The following is a 23,866-nucleotide window of genomic DNA, read 5'->3' as shown; positions in this document are numbered from 1 at the left end:
AGTGAGCTTTTTATGAATGAGCGATTTTCCACTAAATAAATGTCAAGCTTATTTTGGGGGCATATTCAGTTAGCAGATGGTACTGTTTGAATCGCGATTCCATCTTCTACTGCCGGGTAACGTCGTAGAATAATCTTCAAAGGGGGTTATTTGTTCATGAATGAATGCAATGAGTAGGCTACATGCCTGAAAATATCACGAGAAGGGAAAAACTTAAAATGACGTTTAAGTCACAGAGATTAGGTCAATTTTTTACACCGGTCTGCCAAATTTATTCGTTTTGATTCAACGATGAGGCTGCCTCTTGCAGGGGAAATGAGAAGACATCTATTTCATTCTACACTTCACTCGTATTTTCAGTTGTAAATGAGCAGCAAAAAAAAAAATGCTTTTAAATCTATTTAATCTTTATAAATAATAAGTATGCATTTTCATATAAAATATACAGAAATCAGTTGTAAAAATGTCATTCAAAAACGGATCCCTGTGCAACCGACGCAAGCAAGCACACCCTACAATTTCCCCAGAAATTGTACCCTCTCTAGTCTTAAATGCAATACCACCTGATTGCAAAAGCCTTCGTGTTTTGAATGGAACCTGGTTGATCCATCTAACACATTCAGTGTGCCGTTATGTCGCTATTTACGCATTTTTTATTTCAACATCATAGACGACTGTTTTAACGAGTGAAGACGTTACGTTCCAAATCCAATCCATTATGGTGTCGGATTGGTCCACTTACATCAAACTCGCAGCTCCATCTGCTGTCCACTTGATTCATAATTTCCCCCCAAATTGATATTTATAAATAACACTGTCTTTAAGTTGAGGGAAGTAATGTTAATGCATGGATGTCAAATCGACTAATCAGATGTCAACATTTAAGTTGTCTGTTAATTAACAGCGGTCAACAGCATAATAGCAAGGTAGTGACGGTAAAACGGAGTTCCCGGAATTACATTTAGTTATTTAGCAGACGCTCTTATCCAGAATTCCACCAGCTTTCGTTCTGAAAGCGAACTCACGAACATGAATGAAAAAAAATCTTGCAAGAGTGATATGCATAAGCGTCAAAGATAAAAAACATTAGCCTACAGCAAATAACGACCGCTTTTCATCTAAATGCAGGAAATTGAATGTAGTATGTGTGACGTCATTTCGGAGCGCCGCTGGGTTTTCGTCTGCTCTACTGGCCTCCCAAATGGGCTCGACTCATCAGCCCTGATTTCATCTAATTTCCCGAAGTATTTCAACTCTTCACAACGCGTAAGGGACGAAGGGCATAAGCACGATGACAATTGATGGTAAGTTAAGCAGATGAGAGTAAAAAGAGACGTTTGTAGAGTGTAGATGTGCTATAACTAACTGCGAATATTAGGCGAGGAGAAGCTATCTGAGCTAGCCATCTAGCTGGCTAACGTTAGCCATCGCTGCTAGCAGCGTACAGACAGTAGTGTTCGCTGCATACGGTGATGTCCTGTCAAGACATAAATTATGACGCTGACTGGCCTTATCATATATTAGTATTGAATATCTTCTAAAGTTGTGCTTTTCACCGAATACTAAAATGTTGACAGTTGTTATGTCAATAATATCATGAGTCTAATTCAGTTATTGCAAACATAAGTGAATGACCCAACACAGGAACCACCCATGCTAGCCACAAACTAGCTACTAGATTAAGCTAGCTACTTTGACACACCGATCTGCGAGACTAGTTTAGTTCTAATAAAAAAACGCGAGTATCGTTAAGTTGGGCTGCATGTCTATTTTACTGTTGCGACAATATGACTCTTTGTGGTGGAAGTCCCATTCTATGACCATCCATTGGTTACTGTACAGTATACGACAGCGGTGGTAATCTGTTTCAATTCGCGCTAATCACTTTTTTAACACAGGGCAGCTACTGCACCTCGCTGCAAATATAACTGGTTGGCACAGAGTATTTGTAATTGCGGCTAATTGTAAACGGAATGCTTGCACTGAAGGGTAACGTACTTAAGCTACTGAACGTGGAGAGGGGCATGTGACATAAGGATGTGCTAAAAATATTTACAGAATGTTTATGAAGCTTTACTTTTATTTGATTGTGGGCGTGGACGCTGTGGGTGTGTCCTTTATCAATCCCAAATCTATTTTCTTGTCCGTCCCCTTGCATTCTCTTAATCGAGTTTATTTCTGATGGAATACACTGCATCATCTAATAATAGCACGATGCAATTAAGCTAAGGAAAAACTCGTCTTCCAAATGGATTTTGAATCATCCATTTGAAAGACAGTCCTTTTTATGGTTGCAGTTGAAGTGTAGTAATCTTTCCTATCTCCATCTGTCTCTGTGGATATTGTGACTCACTGTGTCAGACAGTTAAACTCTAACCCTAATATGACTTGTTGCCATGGTAGACCGAATGGTGCACTCTACAAAAAGAACTGAAGTGACTGTGTCTACACCTAATCATATACTTGCTTGAGCCTTTTGTAAACGTCATTCAGAGCTATTACTATTATTAAAACACTTTAATGTTTAGAATTAAGTAATGTGTTCTCATATGGTGTTGACTGCATATTCTGTAATTAAGTGACACCGTTTCCTTTCATACTGATACTGTTGCTGTCCAATATTTTATTTCGGTAACTTGGTCTCAAGTATGATGAACATGTGTATAATTGGGGTTGTGTGTGTGTGTAATGAGGTTGATATAAACTTATCAACTTAGGATAGCTAAATGGTCAAACTGTTCCTCTTGGTGATTCTAGGTGAGGCTGTGGATGAGGTCAGCTGGAGGTTCTCAGAGCTGGTTCCCGTGGTGCTGACTTCCCTCAAAGCTTAGTCAAGACCGTCACACACCCAGACTACAGCCCCGACGCCATGAAGCCAGTTCATGAGCGCAACCAGGAGTGCCTGCCTCCAAAGAAGAGGGACCTCCCACTCAATAACAACAACAACAGCAGTAGTAGTAGTAGTGCTGGAGGAGGAGGAGGTGGTGGAGGTGGTGGTGGTGGAGGAGGAGGAGGAGGTGGTGGTGGTGGAGGTGGAGGTGGAGGGGATGAATTGGCCACACAGAGCTCAGGGGCCGGTGGTGACCCTCAAGGAGGAAGCCCAGCCAGTGAGTGGCTGCGTACTCAGCCTGGCCTTCATTATGGCCTGGAGAGTGCCGATGGCATGTCGGGAGTGCCTGTCGACCAGTACGGCATGCTCTACAAAGTGGCCCTGCCCTCTGTCACCTACTCCTCAACCAGTCTCCACCCAGTGTTGAGCCATATCTCGCCAGCCTACACTGTACCATCTTCTCTCCTTCAACATCCGGGTATCCCCTACCCACCCCTCGGATATGCCCAGATCCCCCATTCCTCATTGCAGTTCATCAGCTCCCCGTATGCCGCGGTCCCTTACGCAGTGCCCCCAGGCTTCGTCCCCAGCTCTCTGATCTCTCCCTCAGGCGCCATTCCCCAGCAACACTCGGTCTCCCACCTGGTCCCCTACCCATCAGTCATCCAGGAGGGGGTGGTCTCCCCTCCTCCCCACGCCCAGGTGTCTGCTCACACCTTTGCCAAAGTCGCCGCGTCGGGCGGGGTCCCTCTGATGCTGTCCTCAGAGCAGGCCGCCCAGCAGCACCTGGGCGCGGTCGGCGTCCTGCCAACCATGGAGCTCAGTCCTAGGGGAGTGCCAGTCTTCTACCATCCTCAGGGAACCAGGGCTGCCCCCACCCCCCGGGAGCTCCACGGCGGGCAGCAGGAGGCCGAGAGGGAGTTGAACGGAGGGGAGAGGGAGCAGGGGGCCAGGGAGATGCTCCAGGACTCGGTGTACGTTGCCAGGAACGCTCGGCTGCTGCAGGTGGCTTGTGGCTCCGCAGCGCTGGAGCACCTTCAGGACAGGGGCCTGAAGAGCCGTAGGCTGGAGGAGAGAGCCTCGCCGGGCCAGCGCAGCACCCCAGATACCGACCTGGAGGTAAGATTCCCCCCTGGTGCTGCGGAAACGCATCCCTTTTTAAAACCGACAGAAAAATGGCCTTGTGTTAAATGGCAGGTTTTCATTAGGTAGTTGCAGAAATGTATCATAATCTTACATGGTTTTGAGTGCAGTTGTATTTTGGGTTTTCTGTCATGCTTGTCTGACTTCATTATTTTATGAGTAAGTACTTTTTAAACAGTTTTCATGTTTGTGAGACAATTGCCTTTATTTCGTGCACCACCCCACTTCCTTGCTGCTTAGTTGTAGATGTGTAGAGCATTTGACTGTCCTCACACCAGTGTCCACGAAAAACAAGAAGTAGTCTGATTTGTGGCTTTAACTTAAAAGCCTATTTAAATGCGCCACATACATTTTGACTTTACTTTGAGGCCGCACATTTTCGGAAACGTTAGTGAGAGTAGTAGACTTTCATCGCTTCATAAAAGGGCCTTAAACTGACGTGATTCTACTCCCTCAGGTTCAGCAGGTGGTGGGTCGCCTCGCCTCTCCGGTCCAAGGTGGAAGTGGAGTCCGCAAAGAGGTGTCCTTCGCCCCCTTGAACCTGTCCCAGGGCTCCCAGAGAGGCAGGGAGGCCCATGGGGAAGCGGGGGGGCGGAGTGTGTACGCGGCTTCCCCTGCGAGCTATGTCGACCCCAGAGTGACCTCCCTGCAACAGCCTGGTCACGCCGTCATACTGGCCAATGGCCAGCCAGTGCTGGTCCCTTTGGAGTACCACCCCCACCACCATCAGCAGCATCAGCAGCACTACCCCGGCCAGGCCAACGACGCCTCTTCATCTGCCAACATGGCCTCCCCTACCCCCTACACTAAAGCCTCTGACCCCCCAGCCAGAGTGTGCCTCCCAGACAGGGCTGCAGCGGAGCTGCTAGCCGTTGAGCAGCCCTCTGCTCTAGCCCTGGCAGGCCTCACCCAGGCCCCTGCCCCGCTGGCAGCTCCGGCCCCCGCCCCCTCCAACCCCTCCCACTTCATGAAGGGGGCGATCATCCAGCTGGCCACGGGGGAGCTGAAGCGCGTGGAGGACCTGCAGACTCAGGACTTCGTCCGCAGCGCCGAGGTGAGCGGCGGGCTGAAGATCGACTCCAGCATGGTGGTGGACATCCGCGCCAGCCAGCAGCGGGCCGGCCTGGTGGCCCTGCACTTCACCGTGGGCGAGCAGCAGAACAAGGTGACCATCGACGTCCCTCCGGAGCACCCCTTCTTCGTGTTCGGCCAGGGCTGGTCCTCCTGCAACCCGGAGCGCACGGCGCAGCTGTACGGCCTGGCCTGCCACCACCTCCAGGTGGGAGACGTGTGCGTGTCCATCACCATGCAGCAGCCGGCCCAGCAGCAGAAGCAGACCCCCCAGCACCAGCAGCAGCAGGCCCCAGTCAGGACTTCCACCAAGGCCAGCTCCACACCAGGGCCTACTCCCCAGCCTATGGGACCCCCCGCCCCACAGCAGCCAAGAGCTCAGCCCCAAGTCAGAATGGATCGCATTCACCGAGAGAGGGAGAGGGACAGGGGGGATAAGGAGGAGCCCATGCAGGTTGGGAACGTCGGACACGGCGAGATGCCTGCCAGACCAAATAGGACTTCGGCAGAACACGCCCAGAGCCAGAGCGGTTACTATTTGCACACGGAGGGTTCTGGTCGTGCCGGGCCGGGGGTTGTGTCGCCCGTGTTGGGGGCGTCTCAGAGACGCTGGTCGGCTCCCGGCCTCCAAAGATACGCCATCAAGGGAGAGGAGGGGACGCGTCCTCAGATGAGTGCCTCCGGCTCTTCGCGGCCCTCCTTCATCCCGCAGGAGGTCAAACTGTCCATCGAGGGGCGCTCTAACGCTGGGAAGTAGCATCAACTACCGGCAGCACACATCACCGGCACTAACAGAGCGAGAAGCATGAGCATTAGAGAGAGAGAGAGAGAGAGAGAGAGAGAGTGAGATAGATAGAGAGAACGAAAGAGGAAAAACAGTGAGAATGTAGCCTCAGAATGTTTGAGATTTTGCACACCTAATGAGAATAGAAGCTATTTGTTTTCATCTGATCTTCCCTCCCTCGCTTATTGGTTAGTTGGGTCTCCTCTCTGAAGGCCAGTCGGAGGTGTCATGTCAGTGGTCAGGGGCCTGGGGCTTTGCTCTCCCGGCCTTGGGAGAAGTGATGGGGTGAGAACGCAGCAGTTTCGAGAGCATGTAGCCAGCTGGTAAATCTTCCTACCAAAGCCCTCACTGCGCCTCCCTCCCTCCTGTGATTCCACCACTCCCAGCCATACCCATGTCAGAGGGGACAGTCAAACCCACCGGACTCCCTCGTTTCTCTCCAAACCACCCCATCGGGAACCCCGGAACTGAGGAAGAACGTGCTTGGTAATGCTCATGTGTGTGTGACATAGGGCGTGCTGAAGTCAAGCGCTCACGCTCTTTTCACTCCCTCTTTTTCTTCCCCTCCCCCATTTTGATCATGGTTCTGTTACCTGCTAAAGCCCCCTCTCAGAAAGATCCTACCTGAGACGCCTTCGGCCTGACGCCGTCCCCCAGCCCCCCGCGTCATGGCGTTGATGCTTGGTACCTCAGCCGAGCTCCCCTCCCTGCCTCACCTACTAGGGGCCAGTCGGCCCAGTGTGGCATGCCGCAGAGGACTTGCAATCAACATATTTATCAGTCAATCAGTCTGTTACAACTCAGACACCAGGAAACCACCCTTCGCCCTGCCCCGCCCCCCCCCCCCCCCCTCCCTCCAGTGTGACGTCTGTTTCCCGCGATAGCATTCCAGTTTTGTCGCGCTTTTCCCGAAAAACCTCACTTCCTGTATGCACCCACCCCATCTCCACTCCCCCGCCCACCTGCTATACCTCACAGCCCTCCCCCAGCCTGGCTGCTTACTGTTAACTGTCGTCTCTGTCCTGGGGGCACTGGGCTGGTCTCCACCAAAGCCACCCGTGGGAGCAAAGCCATCCTCCGTACCACCGCATGGAGCAGGAGCTGGCTGCTGGCAACTGGCCTGGTCAGGCAGCACTCCCAAGGTGGAACCCCCGAACAGCCATCCATGATGTCCCCTCAGGCTCCTGCCCCCTTAGTGCACCAGCCCCGTAGGTCTGAGGTGGGGGCAGTTCAAGGTTAGAAAAAATGGAGGGTGGCCATAGCCCCAAGAGTTTGCTCAGTCTTCGCTCAGTTACCAAAATCAAAGCAATAGTTGTCAGAGCACAAGGCTGGGTGACGTTCCCTTACCCTCGCGCAGCGCGGAGCCCGGGAGTTCTCCTCTTTTGGTTCTCGTGTTGTCAGGATGCACGGTTTATGTATCTGACCCAATACTCCTCTCCAACCCTGACCTAATCCTGCGCTGATTTTAGAGGTGATGCACAATTTTAGTATGAATGTTTGTTACTTGTACATTTGTTTCAGATTCACAATCAAAGCATGCCTTTGGCATTTATCTCCTTGTAAACCGTGTATTTAATTTCAGAGAAATGGTATCTCTCATCCGGTGAACTAATACGTTTAGGTTCTAATCACTGATATTTTTGGTGTGGCTGGTTTGTCTGGTTTTATTCAAGTGTATCTCCAAGAGAGGCTTGATTGGAAGCGTTGGTTAGGTTCTTAGTTGGTCTCTGTTATGTTCTTTCTTTTGGTTATTGTCTCCTGATCAATGTACAGTGTAGGACCCTGTATTATTTTCATGGCAATATTTCATTTCCAGGGGATCTTAAGATTGTCTTGTATTGCACATAGAATTTCACACGTTGATTCACACTGACCTTGTAATGGGAATCACAAGTGATTTTTATGAAGGGAATATGTTTTTGTAGTGTTTGAACTTTGAAGTATTCTTAAGGTATTTGGAGAGGGAAAGAGAAACTGACTTGCATGGTTGACACTGTTTACAAATTAGCCAAGACAAATGCTGCAGTTTCCTATTTCTGACAAAGATTTCAGTCACTTAGAACCTTCGAAAGGATGAAATTAATATTAAGTGCAATTAAACCCCATGTAAATCACTCAAGACATTATTGTGATGATGGCATTCCATATAGCAGACAGACATAGACATTCCCATAATCTAGCGAGAATCTCAAAGTTCCATTTTATTTTAATTTTTTAATTTTTTTTACTGTTAATGTAGTGTCACCAAAATGTTTAACCTCACTCCTGTTTTTAATGTCACTTTTGAACTGGCAGTGTTTGTCTGCGCTGTGTCATTGTTCTTGTATCACCTGTGTCATAAGATATGCTCAATCACTGATCCTAGCATTAATGTCCACTGATACTGTGTAGGAGTGTGCTGGTGTGTTTGCCTGTGTATTAGTGGATGTCAGAGCTGGTCTGTCCCTCTCCTGGACGCTGAGGTGAAGCCAGATCATTGTGTGCTCAGTCCTGCCTCCACTCTCTATATATAGACGGCTGAATCAGAACGAGGCCGTACTGCCCCTCCCCCTCCAAGCCCTCCTGACTCCAGAACGTTTCTGTCGAGCTCGACCCCCTCAGGGTTTCATTGTTCAAAGAGACGACCTCAGCCTGTTCTGTGACGACGAGTCTTGAGGGGAGCGTTCACCGAGAGCTGGATACACCTGACATCCTCTAATGCTGTCGTTTGAACCAACCCTTTTATATCTGATCAAACGAGATGCTCGGACATAAACGTGGTGGTCAAATAGCCATTCAGAGGTGAGCTAGAATGAGTTAACGCTTGCTGAGAGAAGTAGTCGTGCCGTCACCGACAAGCACCATGCATTTCCTCTCAATTACATTAGTACGTTTATGAGTTTAGTTTTTTTTGCGCTACAAGCAATAGTAGTACACAAAATACCTGAAAACCTTTAATGTAGTCTTAGCATGTGCTATGCAGTAAAGTCTCTGAAGCGTTTTGCTCTTCAGCGCCCTAAGTAGGGCACGTTTGTAATGTATATAAGAAGTTGGCTGATGCAGTCATTATACACTGATCTCTTTGGTTAGTTATTCTTTACCAGTGCCCTCTAATGGAATGTGAATATGGGGTGTTGTTTAATTTTGGGTTTGTCGTCCCCCCCCCCCCCCCCCTGTGTGTAAAACAGACGCTTAGTGGTCACTAACCTCCTTCATAAAGCACAGTGTTCTCTCAGTTAGCAGTTACTTCCACCATACGTTGCCACAGAGCAGGAGCCAAACATGAAAGAGAACACGTGTGCCACTTCTGAGGTCATAGATGTCAGCGGATCCGCTCCAATCAAAGTATTCTGGGTGAGATGTCTTAGGCCTACATGGTGCAAGCAGTGCCTCCCGTGTCTTTACCTCTCGTCGTTATCCGGACAATTTCAGATTGTTTGTCAAGCTGGTACCCACTGGCATTATCAGGGCAGTTCAGTTACTCTTCCCTGTGCTACATCATAATCCTTCGGGTACTGGTGCAAGGTTCAAGGAGTTGTTATCTCAGCAGTTCTCTTCTCCTCCTGGCTAAGAATGACAGGAAAAGGTTGCCAATGTTTAAGTCCGCCATGACCTCACTGTTCTTATCCAAAATACTTGTAGTCTTTTATTACTAGGATTTTATTCAAGAAACAGAATTGCACTAATTTGCCCTTCATTGTATTGCTTTAAAACAAATTGCTGGTTAATTGAAGAGTTCTGTACACAATCATGAATCAGTCACTCAAGCTTTGTGTGCATGTGTGTACAGATATATTTAGTAGGGTTTTATATTAGAATTATCCAGCTTGTCGATAACGCCTTAAGATCTGCTTCGTACAATGAGTTAATGGAATGATACATACAAGTGACTTGGTTATCACGTTTACTTTTCCGACAGAAGAAATAGACTGCTCTTGGCACTCCTGTTTTATTCATAAGCAGAAACATGTGGACATGGCCTCAATCTGTGTGTGAATAGGTCTCGTCAAGGAATCCTGTCAGGGCTGGTCTTTAGGGCTGCCAGAGGCCTGGACCAGTAACTCCCTGCTAGAATGTTTTTACTAATTCATTGCCAACCACGCAGCACACCATGTGTAATATGTATAGGTTGCAAAAATTCCCTTCCAACTGTGAGATATCAGGAGTGCGCACGCTCACAAACACTCACATGCCCATCTTAACCTCTCCGTCGTGGTTGTTGATGTGGGGGAATGAGGAGGTATTTTGGAGGTCAAAGGTTGTGCTCGATGTTGTTGAATTCGTGTCCTCTGTCTGGCCAGACTGTCCAAATGGGTTGTTTCATTCGGGTATGGAGAGAAATTTTGGAAATTCAAAGCAGTTATTATGGTTTATTAATTACGGTTTATTAATCATTGTATAATGATTGGTTGATTTGTTCTGTGAATATGGGTAAAAGGCTTTATGATCCCTGTATAATGTTCCCCGTCGGTTCGGCCCAATATCTTGTATGGCTGAGGTGAATCCAGGAAGAGCTGTTAGTGTTGCTGCCAGGCACTAGAGATGCAGAATTAAATCAGGATATTTGGAATGGTTTCAGAGTTTTAAAGAGTTGTGTGTATTTTCTAATTTGACATTGTACTTTTGGCACTAAGTGACACTGCTTTTTATGTGACGTGTGACCAGTTTTAAAAAGAAACAGCAACTTTTTTTTCTTTTTATCTGCAAAATATATGCAATGATGTATATCTAATATTAAATCCTCAAGTATAATCCAGGTTGTATAAACTTTGTATAGTGAGTTTTAATATTGTATGGCCGTACCATTATGTATTGACTCTTTATCAGAAGCCTTAGAGTTGTCTACCCAAAGTGCTCCCTTAGAATACCCTACACCTACCTGAACTTTGCAAAGCATTAATAACAATATTTTGTTGCTTTTTTTATTTGTACCCTTTTTGAATAAAATAGATTTGTACTGTATATTTGTACCTCTCTGTGAACTACTTAGGGCAGTTTTGTTTTAGTTTTGCTGTTTTAATTATATGTACTTAAGGACACAAAGATATTGTATTTTTATTGTTACAGCTAACTTCTTGGAGACATTGCATTTATCATGTTTGTTAAGTAAACACAATATAATATATATATATCTATATATATATACTATTACCCTATGTATGTGTCATGTCATTTTTTGATGTCTTCTTTAACAGGCTCAGGTAAGTGGACTGAAGTGGCCCATTGTTTGCTTCTGGATTGGTCTTCACCATGATAAATGGCCTGTATGAGCCAGGTGTGAACAGGCATTGTACCTCTGAGATTAATATAGACTTAAACTGAGATTGATACAATTCTTTTTCATGTACGTTAATCTGCCTGCTCTATTCACACAAGTTGCCTTTGGACAAGTTAGCTGTGTAGGTATGACGGAGCTTTGTGGAGTAGACTTCTTTTAGAGAGACAGACAAACGCACTGACCCTCACACAATGTGATAAAGTCAATGTTTATTTCCACATTCTATTCCCGGTTTCATGACCTGTACACCTGTTAATGCGGTAACATGGGTGGGCTTCCCGAAAGAGGCCATTCAGTGTGCATGTGACAACAGAACTAGCATTACACAACAGTGTTCTCACTTCTGGTTACCCTCATTCATTTTGGCCTTTTTTTAAATAAATGATTCATTTTGTAAACATGGACATTAATAAAAAATATCCTTATACTAGTAAATGGGCCAAAGTTCATACAACATATTAAGATTCTCATCTTTCAATGAAACTGGACAGAAACAGGCAGGCATAAAATAATAGAACACAAGCTCATATTGAACCATTCTAGGAGAAATGCAGTTTTAAGTCATGCATAAATCTAATTAGACACACTGCAAGTCTGCTGGTCAAAAGCACAAACGTAACCATGGAATTGAAGATTGTTTTCATTTTAATGTCAAAATAGCTTCTTACACACCTTTTTTTTCTGTATGAAAATGCCGACACATCAATGTCTGAGAATACCTAGTATTCATTATGGTAAGATGTCCATACACCGAGTAGTCTACATAATTGAGAAGTTGATCAATCCTGTATCAAAAGCAGTTATGGTGACCTGGTGCATGACAAATTCGTCATGAGCATGGTCATGTAGATGATATGACCCTGTTGCCATCAGCTTGTGAACTAGATTCAGACTCAAACTGTCCATATCTCAGAACTCAACACGCCTTCCAAAGTCGACATGTTGATCGTGGCTGTGGAACAAACACCTGCATATCTGGCTTTACGCGACTACCAAACCATCTCATCATGGCTAGGGTCTGAGAAATGGACCAGGGTGCTGAATCTAGGGCTAGAGGCTTTCACTGAGTTGCATTGCCTGAGTTGCACAGTTCTATACATTTGAGTCCATTTTTTTTTTTTTTTTTTTTTTCTAACACACTGCATAGTTTCAAAAGAAAGTGTCAAATTTCCCTTATGAATAAATATATACCCCTGTTGCATAGAGGTTTGAGACACTCCTAGACTAGTGATTCAGGACAACTGAAGTATCCAGTTCTAGTAGTGGTAGTTACCCTGCTCCATAAGAACTGGTCAAGGAGTGGCTCAAACAGAGAACCAGTCTTGGTTCCTATCTTGAGGAATATTCCAGAACAAAACTGGGCCAGTTTATATTTGTGTGCAGAGCTCAGATGTGAAACATTTACAAATAGGAGGTAACGATAGAGGAAAAAAAAAAAAGTTATCTAAAGAAAAAAAACATAAATACACAGAATCAATTACAGTACGGACATGGCAAAATGTATCATTATCTAATTTATACCATTGAACGAAATATTAACCAAAATTAGGTTTCACAATAAACTATATTCACGTTGCATAAATATGTTGGAATGAGGTTATGAAGACAGAATATCCCTCTGCTTGCAGAGTCATCAGGGTTGTTGCCATGCATGCTTCCCCATAGTCAGCTAAAGCACTCTGCAATAAGGAAAAACTGGAAACTATTTGCTAATATACTCACAGAATTCCAGAGTATGGGCGCAAATTGATTATACACTTATTATAATATGTATTATTATTATTCAACTGAGTTTAACAGCTACTCACTTAACGGTTTAATGAGGTTCTCTCAACTGATCAGTTTAAAGTTTAGTAAGCATTCTCACATCCACAAAACGTCTTAGAGAGGTAACTAACGTAACATACAGTACAGTAACAGCAGCAGAGATTGGGATTGCATCAGCCAAACGCAACAGAAGTTGTTGGGTAAAATGTAGGACATTGTTACCAACTTGGCAAAGCTTACAGAATGTTGAGGTTTGAGAGAAAGAAATAGAATAATAATTACATATTGGCAAAGAGACCTTAAGTGAAAGGCAGTGTACATTGAGTTCAACAGGGTGTTATGGAATGGAAAAAGAGCATTGCTCAACATAGGGCTTATTCAATAGGATACAGCATCCATAATGATATCGCCATGACTCTACGATACATATTGTTACATTTTTGCACCGCAATGTATCGTACCATGATATATTGTTACACCCCTACTTGTAACACACAGAAAAACATGATCAATCAAAGAGGATACAATTTCTCCCTGGGTCACCATGCAGTTCTTTATGAATGTTGCATCCTATCGAATATTCCACGATTTCCTTGAGTTGTGAATGCTCCTGGCGTGCACACACACACACACACAAACCAGGGGAATGAACCCACATCCTCTGTAGAGTCCGGAACAGTCCGTGAGGAGCTTTGGAAGCTTGTAGTCAGAACATAGGCCACAGGACAGAGAGGGCTCGGCCACAGCCCTGAATGAGGTAGTTGGTTGGGTGGATATGAGCTAGCTGGCCAGGGACCAACATTGGCAGCGCGAGGGGGGGGGGGGGGAGCTGTAGCTACCGGTAAACCCCAGCCACTGGGCTGGCAGAGAGGACCAGAGGAGAGGGAGGGGGCTGCAGCTACGTGGCCCTCACTCCTTTCACTGACAGTCCATGTGCAAAAGGTGTCTTCCTCGATGGAAGTGGCTGCTCCTATCAGAATGGGCTGTGTTATGGTCTGCAAGCCCCCCTCAGAAAAGAACACATAAATCTCTTTACAACATGCTTTATATTGAACAGTACTATACGAAACATTCCCTACCCTGTTCTTAACTAGCCTGGTCCTACCAGACTCTCGTACATTTCATTTGCACAGAGAGTCTGGGCACTGCCCATTGACAGAAGTTAACTTCCTTGAAGGCGGGTACTCTGCCCAGAGCCACTCTGGATCTGCCATAACCAATCGCTAACGTTCGCCTTAGCCAACTCCTTCACCACTAACGAAGCAAGCTGGAATATCAAACTTTTTCCAAACCCCGTGGGGAGGAGGGCCACAACATCATGACCACCAACAAAACTCAGCAAAGATTGTTCTTGCTCCGGCTTTAACTTCTGGATATTCGTCAGCGTTGCCACAAACGGACAGAATGGCTTCGCTCGCATCTTTATCCGCCACCATTACTGAACTACAACTCAAACTAGGACAACGTCATCGTTCTCAGCCACTCCCTCTGTTCGCTGATTGGACAGGTAAAAATTGGCCGGAGAAAACCGGCGAATATACCGCAAACCCAGACTGACTTACTGAAGGAAAATGAAAATTAACTGGAAGTATGTAGGAGGGCGGAGCCAGGCTAGTTCTTAACGTCCTCTGTAATAAATTAATTGTGTTTTTGTAGCGGTTGACCAAAGAGTTATCAAGTTAATCGACAAAAGAGGCTGGAAGGTAAACCAGCAAGGAATGGTTCGCTCTGTGACCATGGCAACCCACCCGAAGGCAGAATGGAAAAGTTCTCATGTAAGAGTTCCAGTAGAGTATCACCCCCTGGTGGCCAGACCCTGTTAGGGCATCTTCATGAACAGGCCGTTGTCCAGTGAGGGCACGGGCATGGGGCAGGGGAACTGAAAGAGGCTCATGTCTGCAGTCAGAGCAGCCATGGCGGTGGGGTCGTGCTCTATCTGCGTCCTCAGAGACGGGTCGATCTTCTCCAGCCGCCGTTTGAGCCTCTTGGCCTCCCTCTCGCGGATCAGCCTGGCCTGCCTCTTCTCCGGCGTCTCGTTGGCCCTCTTCTGCCTCATGGCCTCCCTGTCCCTCTGCAGCCTCCGAGCCCTCTGCTCCTCCGTCTCCTGCAGCCTCTGCATCCTCTTGGCCTCGCGGTCGCGCAGCCTCCGGACCTCGCGCTCCTCGGCCGACTCGCACGCCCGCTTGGTCTTCTTGGCCGTGCGCTCGCGCTCCAGCCGCTGCATGCGCGCCTCCACGGGCTCGTTCTTCCTGCGCATCGCCCACTTCCTCATGGAGGGCGACTGGGCCTCCACCAGCTGCTGGTAGGCCACGCAGCTGTTACACACCAGCAGTACCCCCGCCGGGTACACGGGCATGGGGTTCAGGATGTCTGAGAGGGGAGGCAGCCCCGCGGCCGACGGGCAGAGGGCGTCGGGGAGGGGAGGCAGCGAGGGGAGGAGGCTGTCTGGCAGCGAGGGGAGGGTGTGTCCCGGGCCTTGGCCTGGGCCTGGTCCTGGGCAAGGGTGGGCTGAGCCTGGGTGGCTGGGATGGCCAGCTCCATGATGGCCGGGGTGACTCTGGTGGCCCAGGCCGGGGTTGTTGTGGTGGCCTGGGTGGCTGGGGTGGCCCGGGCCAGCATGACCCGGGTGACCTGGTCCTGGGTGGCCAGAATGTCCAGGGTTTCCCATGGGGCTGCTGGAGAGGGACTGGGACATGGAGCAGGTCTCGTCTCCACTGCTGCACTCCATGCTGCCTGTGTTGAGGATCTCTCTCAGCTTCCCACTGAGGACGAGTACAGAGGGAAGAGGTTAGGATAATCAAAACAAATCTCAAACAGTCCTGGGATGAAATAAACTTCTCATTGACCTGAATCCTAAAAATGGATAGATGGGTTGATTTTGGGGGAAGGCAGGGGAAGGGGGGGGGGTGTTACTGCCTGCTAGAGCTCTGTGGTGCCCTTCTGCAGGTCTGAGGGAGTTGCTGTGGAACCACAGACCTGTTGAAGTTGTTGGTGTCGGTGAAGCGGGTTCCACAGACGGCACAGTTGGAGTGGCGGTCCTCAGAGTGGATGAGGAGGTGGCGCCCCAGGGAGCCAGGGGAGCTCAGAGCACGCCCACACACCGGGCACACATAGCTCTTACTGCCACCCAGCATGGAGGTGTGCTACAGAGACACACAGAGAGACACACAGAGAGAGAAACAGAGAGAGACACACAGAGAGAGAGACACAGAGAGACAGAGAGAGAGAGACAGACACAGAGAGAGAGACACAGAGAGACAGAGAGAGAGACACAGAGAGAGAGACACAGAGAGACACAAAGAGAGAGAGACACACAGACATACAGAGAGAGACACACAGAGAGAGAGAAACAGATAAACAGAGTGTTAGGATGAGAGAGTGAGACATTGATAGAGACAGAGAGAGAGAGAGAGGGAATGGGTGAAAGACAGAAAAGAACGTATTTTTATTGAGGTACAACATCAAAACAATGCATAACACATGAACTTCAGAGCCACAGCATCTCATTGTTGGTCCATGTGAAATTCTATTCCTAGTCATGAAAGCAGTTCACAAACAGGGTCAAACATCGGTTCGGACAGAGTAAGTCGATTATTGGATCATTTTAGACTCCGATATAGCCGCCCTGTCCAATTGGGAGGTGATGAGAGTTGCTCCGACCGGGGTTTAGAGACGATTACCTACTGATGGCTCATTAGACCCCTAACCCAAACCCAGGGGCTAAGCAGGCTTGGTAAACTAAGCTGGACTAGCCACATTAGTGTTTGGCACAGTTGTGCAAGGATAGACTGGGCAGTGCCAGCTTAGTACTGGGCTGTGCTGCATGGGGTTGGTGCTGTACTGGTCGAGGCTGTACTAACCTGGTAGACGTGTGCGATAAGCTGCTCTGGGCAGCTGAAGTCCAGGGTGCAAAGAGGACACACAAAGTTGCTGCCCAGGTCGGCCCCTTCCTCGTTCTCCTAGGAGGGACAGAACACGAGAGGTCAGGGACATCGGTCAAGACCCACACGCGGCAGAGGATGTCCAAACCTGCAGCCCGCGCTTAATATCCTGCTGGATATTAGGCACACTAGACATGGGACTGTCCTGATTCATAGTCAAGCTGTCAACCTCCGACTTCTCCTTGAGCTATCTGGTTGGTCCTAATGGCAGGAGATATGCTGGATGTGCTGGCGCACGTGTGTGTGAGTGAGTCAGGTGGGTGGAGGATGGTGAGAGAACTCCCCCCCAGGCCTCGATGAATCACGGACTGCTCCTGTGACACAATAGTCGGCGTGGTCCTAGGTGTGATTCACTGCATGCAAACCGAGACCGGGTCTATCTTTCGAAAGCTGTGAAGGAACAAACAAACGTCGCCCGGGAGAAGCCCAGCTGACCTCTTTGACCCCGCCGCCCTGTAGGCGGCACTGTGCTCTCTTGGAGGTCATGTGGTCGTCGGCCGAGGTGTTGGAGGAAGAGTCGTCGCCGGGGTTGTCAAGGTCACTGTCGCTGTCTTCTGCGGGAGAAAACACAAACCTATTGACACAGGCGGACGACGACCGGGTCGTAGCTGAGATCTCACAAGTGTCTCCTCCTCAGTGGTTCATTATCTCCTCATCGCTGAGGAAAAGGAGGACGAGGTCTGAGGTCCCCGCCCTCAGACCACCTGCTCTACGCAAGGTGGGGAGAAGACGCAAAGGAGCGACTCGTACGATTTAGCGTTCCTCTGACCACGCCTACTCGAGTGATCCCACCGCAAGCCCCCTCCACGAGCTCCCGTACGGCCAACAGGCCTCACGTACCTGATATGCTGTCCTGCTCTTGGGAGTTGGTGCTGTGGCATTCGCTGTCCTCGGTGAAGTCATCCCTGCCCTCCATGTTAATCGTGTGCAGAGGGCCTGTGATGCCTGCTGTATGGAACGGCCCTGGGGACACATGGGGGATCAATGGAGAGTCAGACCGGCAGCTACAAGTAACCAGTCCCATCCATATGGCACCAGGCCTCCTCAGTGTACAGGCTGTTTACTAAAGGAATTTGCCACTCCCTTTCAGTGATCGGCCATCGGGCAACTAAATACTACAGTGGATACCTTTTATTTATTTATTTCAAACTCATAATGAGAAATCCTTGATGAATAGGATAGAATGCAACACCCACTTCCCTGTTCTGCATGTTTTTGGGACACAAATGAATTCTTAAACGCTAGAGACCCTGTTTACCTATACTCTGAGGCTTCCCTGACAAGGATGCTTTTCTATTCCCAAACAAGCACATACAAAGCTGCAAGAATACATAGCCGGGCAGCAGAAGAGCGCACTGACACATATGCATACACTCACATCCCGACCCCCACTTTGCTTTTGCTCACACACATATACATGCACACACACACACACACACACACACACAGTGCTGCAGTCCCAGGGGAAGGCAGCCTGCACTCTTTTCCACTAGCCTCCTCCTGACTGCTAGTTGTGTCCCCCCCCCCCCCCTCTCTCTCTCTCTCACAGTACCACCCACACACAGCACAGCCTGGCTCACCCTCTGTCCTGCCTGCTCCGACGCAGCTCCCTCTCTGTTTCTATATCTACACCAGCAGCTCTGAGGGGGAGGCTCGTGCTTCATACCCAGGCAGCCCATATGTGTCTGTTAACCCCTCGCGTTCCGACGCTCTCTCTCTGCGTTCCGGCAGCATCTCTGGATGAGGCCCTTCTTACAGACTCGCCGGCTTGACTATTTGGGAGATACGCCGGCCAGGGTTCAGAAGGGAGGAGTGAACGCGGTCACCCAAGCTCCTCTCCCCGTTTCGAACCGTTTCAGCTCTGGCGAGCGCCGATGGGAGGTTAACGTGGCTCGCACATCAACGGCGCTCGGCTAACGAGAACAATTAATGGCCTCCCTCCTTTGCCGTCGCTCCGTTCCCCAGAACGGAGAGAAACCCTGGCTGAAGTTACCTGAGGCTTGTTGAGCTAATTGCAGCCTGGGCGAGATAGAATCCTGAAGTGGAACACAAACACTGAGGTGCTAGGTCTGTGTGGGAGGGGGGAGGTGCCACCACAGAGCGGCGTTTCACACACGCAGGATTCCTCCCGAGGCTGCCTGTGTCAATCCGCCGTTAACTGGTTGTGGAAGAGTTGGTATGTGAACACAGTTTGGTCCCATTTCCCATAGTAATCCATGTACTCATTAGTATTGGTAGAGTGCTTCTGAGTGTTGAACTATGAACTGCTACAACAGGCTGGCTCCACGGCACACAGCCAATGATTGATGTGTGAGAGCTACCCATCCCCCACTGCTAGGCTCTGTCTGTACATCTGTCTCTCTCCTCGCCCCCCCCCCCCCTCCCACCCCCCTGCCTTCGTCTCTGCCACTCTGATGTTATCTCTGAGTCTGTGTGTCTGTAGGCAGGAGGTGACGCAGTGTCTGACTGAATCCAGACAAAGAGACAAACTCATCAGCCAACAGACACAGTGGAGGGTGAGGGAGAGAGGAGATGGGGGGGTGGTGGGGGGGGGGAGACAAAACAAAACAGACAAAAGAGGGAATGCCAAAACTCTACTCAAACACCAAGCAATGGGGGCCCTGTTGAATTTAAGCTCTCTCACGTTTTTCTCAACCACCCCTCGCTCCAAAACACACACACACACACACTCAGACAGACAGACAGACAGACAGACGCATACAACTGTCTGAATCTCCAGGAAGTACTGGGGCCCCTGCCTTCCATCTCTGCGTGCACAGGCACTGTGGTGTTCAGGAGCATGGGAATGGTGAAACAGACATCTGATAATTCCAGATCATTTCTCATTTCGCCTAATTGACGGCCTGGTATTTAAGGAGTAAAAGGAAGTAAGGAGTATTTATTGGAGAAGACAAATCCCTCTCCTCCCAACTCTACTCCGAGACAAGTCCATGGAAAATGCGCTTACTGTCGCTCTGACTTATCACAGCATTAGCCAGCAAATTCATTCAACTTACAACTTCATTCTGAAAGGCTAGGTTTTCCCTTTGCAACCTACAAGCATAATAAAATGGAAATTGTAGTCTGTTTATCATCACAAAATCTCTCAGGGCTTGGTCTGCTATGCTTTTTCAAGCCCCCCTCCCTCCAACCCTCAACCCTAATTAGCTTAGACTATCTGATTAGTTTTCCTGTGCAGGTCGTCTGGTCGGTCTGTGTGGTCTAAGTAGCAACCTAAACAACCAGTCCTAATATCTAAGTCTGTTAAAAAATAAAGTGTGTTAAGATCAGTAGAGAAAGAAGAAAAAAAACAAAGTCCTAATGTATTCCTGCCTTGTCTTGAGTTGGCTGGCCTGTCAGTCTTGTCTAGCTGCCTGTCTGTCTGGCTGCAGTCTGATTGCCTGCCTGCCTGTCTGTCATCTGCCTGCCTTTGTCCGTCTGCCTGCCTTCCTGTCCGTCTTTGTCTGTTTGTCTGTCTGTGTCCTTGGACCAGCTCTATGGAAGAAAATACTTTTTTGCCAATCTCACTACACTGGTTACTTCAACAGTCGCAGTAAATGGGGAAGCTTCCGTCTTTTATGATAGTGTATAGGCTAAGTGTATAGGCTAAGTGTATAGGCTAAGTGTATAGGCTAAGTGTATAGGCTTATCAATAACTTGTCTGAGTCTGAATAGTGGATGTTATGCTTGATTGTTGGCCCTGCTGAGAATCCAACCACAGTGATTTTACTGTTCCAGAACAGTGTCTGAGCTTATTAACCAATAGGGATTACTGAGTGAGAGCGAGATGCATATCAACGCCGTCTTTAAACAAACTATATTTAGACGAGAAGCCTAAAAGGACGCATATCCTGGATTATTTGGTAAAAATCCACTTGGGTGGATTTATATCTGTGTCCTAAGGTCTGTGAGCAGCGGTTTTGTAAACTATGGAGAGACACCAGTTTGCAATGGGAAACAAGATCATGGGCAAAGAAGATTGATTCCAGCAGCAGTCGGGAGGTTTGATAGATAAACGGATCCATTGGATTACAAATACATAGTCTAAACGGATCCATTGGATTACAAATACATAGTCTATCTGCTACTTGACTCCAGGAGTAGTCGGACAGGGAAGAGATCTACCTGGCCTAAATAACAAGACCACTTCCAATCATGGTACAATGTAGCCCAGCTGCATGCTTACATAAACTTCACAACACCGTTTAGCCTTCAGGGTACACAATTTGAAAAGATGCTTCTGAATGCCAGTGTTCTTATTACATTAACACCAACAAAGCAACCCTTTCATCTTCCTATAGACTTTCAGACTTCTTTTTGTTTTTATTATTATTTTCTTTTACTGAAATTGGAAAGGTCCATCTAATATTGCCATTTGCACCAGGCTGCGCCGGTGCTGATGATGACCAATTACTTGCCTTAGTAACATATGTCAAGAATGTTATGGTGGAAGGCTAGAGTTCGGCATTTCAAATTAATACAGACTAACCCTAAATGATCAAATGCACCTCATCAGACAGTTGAAGGTCTACAATCTGAGAGAGAATCATATTTATTTCGGAGGATCAGATCCTGAAAGAGACGCAAACATGTTGTTACGCAGAGGCAATGTAAGATAGGCTATCAGTTCAGATCCACTTAAAAACGTTGACAACAGGGACCAACATGCCATGGCAAGTTTTCATACAGCTTCGAACAAAGATTATTCTTAAAACCACAATTGCCTCAGCCCAGCATGCTAGTAAACACGAGGTTATGCCACCTCAATGAATTCCTTGGGAGTCAAGCAGAGACTAAGCGCGATATCGTGCTTTTTCTTATTCTTTAGGAACAACCTTTCCAGCACAAAATCATGGCAACTCGTTTCCAATTCTAATAGGAAAGAATGAGACCAAATGGTCGCAATGTTCATAGAACAGTCATGGAATGGCTATACAATCTTCCATATGTGAGCGCTTAACGCTCCCATGAAGAGTGGGATGAAAATGTCAACATTGTTTTACGGTATAGCTTAGCTATTTGTTGACCAAATCAGATAGAAGCGAGCCTCAACAATTTAGCGCGTTCTTTCAGAATACAGAGCGTAACATGTGAAAACAATACAATACCTGAGATACATACAATTAACTTTGAAGGGGTTGGTCTGTTTTCGCCTGGACATATTATTCCCCACTCCCGGTTGGAAAAAACTCGAATCTCCTCCTATCCCCGACAAATGTAAAGCTTTCCCTGACCAATCCAGACGTCTTGCATAAATTCACTCTCACCCCAAAAGAATTGTATTGCTAAAATAGATGATCAAAAAAACAACAACTGCAGTAATCAAAACGATCTACCTAATGCAGACATAAAAAAACGTTGAGTGTCGGGGACAAGAAATTAAGGCATGCATTGAAAGAAAAAAAAAACAAAGTCCATGCCAAATGGCTAAAAAAAGTGATCACATTTTTCTCCGCATTGTAGCAGTAACATTCTCCAGTTAATTATTAAATAAATGCAATTGTAAGAGACAACGTTAAGCTACTATCAATCCCGGGCTGAGATGTTATACGCCGAGCAGCCCCGATCCTGCGTTGCTGTCGCTTTGCCAATGCACTGCAGCGATGCGCGGGCTCAGCTGATCTCTATGCTCACAAAAGGCACACCGCAACGCATTGTGGGATGTACAATAAAACAGAGTTCTCTCTCTCTGACATTTGAGAGGCATTATATATGTAAGACACATTACAACACAAAACGCGACTGTTAAACGGCAACGATGTCTGATAGTCACTTTTACAAACTACTGGGGACTGATTATCATAAGACTGCCGCATTTTATTATAAGGTAACTTCAATATTGGGCTTATGGATGAGTTTAAAAGGTATGAACTTCATACCATTCGATTAATATGCTAATATGATAGCCTATCACATATTATCACATATGATGTGGCTTGTGGCTATGTTTTCTGTTGGTTTTGTTAATTCGGCCTACAGCCCAAAAGCCGATCAACAAATCATTGTGAGCAGAAGTATGAACACCCCGTAAGTACTCCAAAGCCCTGGTGTCTCCTCTCTGATACAGACTACCAGTTATTGCGATGTCAGAATTTCATAAATGCTTTAAAAATATATAGTTTCTCATTTATATATAAATGATATAAATATAAAAAATGTATATATAAATGAGAAAACTATTTAACTATTTAACTAAGTAAAAATACAGCTAGTAGATAAAACAAATATAAAAAAATATTAAAAAGTATTACATACCAATAATAATAATCACTACGGACATCGTTACTTAAAATCAGGTTTACTGTACAGAATTAACATAAGACCTATTTTAAAATCTGCTTATCAATATCGATTCAATACACTAGATGGAGCCCACAAACCTCACAACAATGTCATAACATTACGTGCTGACGTCATCACTGACTGCCACGAGGTGAGGTGTGCGGACCGCAGCACGACGTTGATAGGCAAATTATTATTCATCCGCAGTGCTGGCAAGAGATAAAAATATTTCAGCAAATATATTCATCCACCAAAATCTGTGGCAATAGCATAAGCCATCAGATAACAATGATATGACGCATATATTACATCCAAGAAACAATGTCAACCTCACATCACAAAATGCCAAGTGAAAAAAATGGAATTATTGTTGGATAGCTCAGCCAGTAGGGCGGAACGACGGCTATAGCATGTCAATGCATAGGTCTAGCCAGATATGGTGCTAGACAACTAGCTAGTACTACTGCTAAAGTAGCAACAATGATTATTCTTGTTGTTGCATATGAAAAATACAGTAGCATATTCACCCATGCTGTCCGCTAAAATATCGCATAGCCGTTGTAGGTCTGTTCGGAGGCAGTGAAGGTGGAGTGAGAGTTCCCGAGAAATGGTTGAATATAATTCGCAAGCAAGGATGAAGCGTCGTCACTGAAGACATTCGTTTTGGTATAATGAATGGCCGCTGGAGCACTCGGCCACTGGTGGTTCCTATGTATCCGGGCGGCTGTCATGGGATCAAGTGTCCGTTATTGGAGGGACATTCCGAAGACCCATAGTGCTTTTCTGTTTTA

The 23,866-nt window shown here is 47.0% G+C and overlaps 2 protein-coding genes across 4 annotated transcripts; one reads left to right on the top strand and one right to left on the bottom strand.

Annotated features, from left to right (window-relative positions):
• Positions 1-1,174: 1,174 nt before the first annotated feature.
• atxn1l (ataxin 1-like) lies at positions 1,175-10,769 on the top strand. The gene is made up of 3 exons (XM_062470986.1): positions 1,175-1,304; positions 2,758-3,949; positions 4,431-10,769. Exons 2-3 carry the CDS (start codon positions 2,870-2,872, stop codon positions 5,799-5,801), a joined length of 2,451 nt encoding a protein of 816 aa, XP_062326970.1. The 5' UTR covers positions 1,175-1,304; positions 2,758-2,869; the 3' UTR covers positions 5,802-10,769.
• Positions 10,770-11,274: 505 nt separating this feature from the next.
• On the bottom strand, positions 11,275-23,728 carry znf821 (zinc finger protein 821). Of its 3 annotated transcripts, XM_062471584.1 has the most exons (7): positions 23,603-23,728; positions 23,174-23,284; positions 17,634-17,756; positions 17,229-17,347; positions 16,713-16,811; positions 15,829-15,995; positions 11,275-15,614 (listed from the first exon to the last, which is right to left on the bottom strand). In XM_062471584.1, the coding sequence occupies exons 3-7, from the start codon at positions 17,707-17,709 to the stop codon at positions 14,672-14,674; spliced, it is 1,404 nt and encodes a 467-aa protein (XP_062327568.1). In that variant the 5' UTR covers positions 17,710-17,756; positions 23,174-23,284; positions 23,603-23,728; the 3' UTR covers positions 11,275-14,671. The 3 variants fall into 3 exon arrangements, with proteins under 3 accessions (XP_062327568.1, XP_062327567.1, XP_062327566.1); XM_062471583.1 differs by lacking the exon at positions 23,174-23,284; XM_062471582.1 differs by lacking the exons at positions 23,174-23,284; positions 23,603-23,728 and adding an exon at positions 21,915-22,803.
• Positions 23,729-23,866: the final 138 nt, after the last annotated feature.

This window comes from Osmerus eperlanus, chromosome 10 (assembly GCF_963692335.1).
Source record: "Osmerus eperlanus chromosome 10, fOsmEpe2.1, whole genome shotgun sequence".
In the NCBI taxonomy this organism is placed as follows: domain Eukaryota; kingdom Metazoa; phylum Chordata; class Actinopteri; order Osmeriformes; family Osmeridae; genus Osmerus; species Osmerus eperlanus.
Note: the sequence above shows the minus strand (reverse complement) of the source record. Positions and strands in the feature narration are given on the sequence as shown.

What these genes read in the sequence shown, in the direction of transcription:
- atxn1l (XM_062470986.1), top strand. Translation starts at nt 2,870, where the DNA reads ATGAAGCCAGTTCATGAGCGCAACCAGGAGTGCCTGCCTCCAAAGAAG. An exon ending in CCCCAGATACCGACCTGGAG is followed by an intron (nt 3,950 to 4,430) that starts GTAAGATTCCCC and finishes CTACTCCCTCAG; the next exon opens with GTTCAGCAGGTGGTGGGTCG.
- znf821 (XM_062471582.1), bottom strand. Translation starts at nt 21,954, where the DNA reads ATGTCCAGGCGAAAACAGACCAACCCCTTCAAAGTTAATT. An exon ending in CAACCCCTTCAAAGTTAATT is followed by an intron (nt 17,757 to 21,914) that starts GTATGTATCTCA and finishes ATGTGTCCCCAG; the next exon opens with GGCCGTTCCATACAGCAGGC. An exon ending in AGAGCAGGACAGCATATCAG is followed by an intron (nt 17,348 to 17,633) that starts GTACGTGAGGCC and finishes TTTCTCCCGCAG; the next exon opens with AAGACAGCGACAGTGACCTT.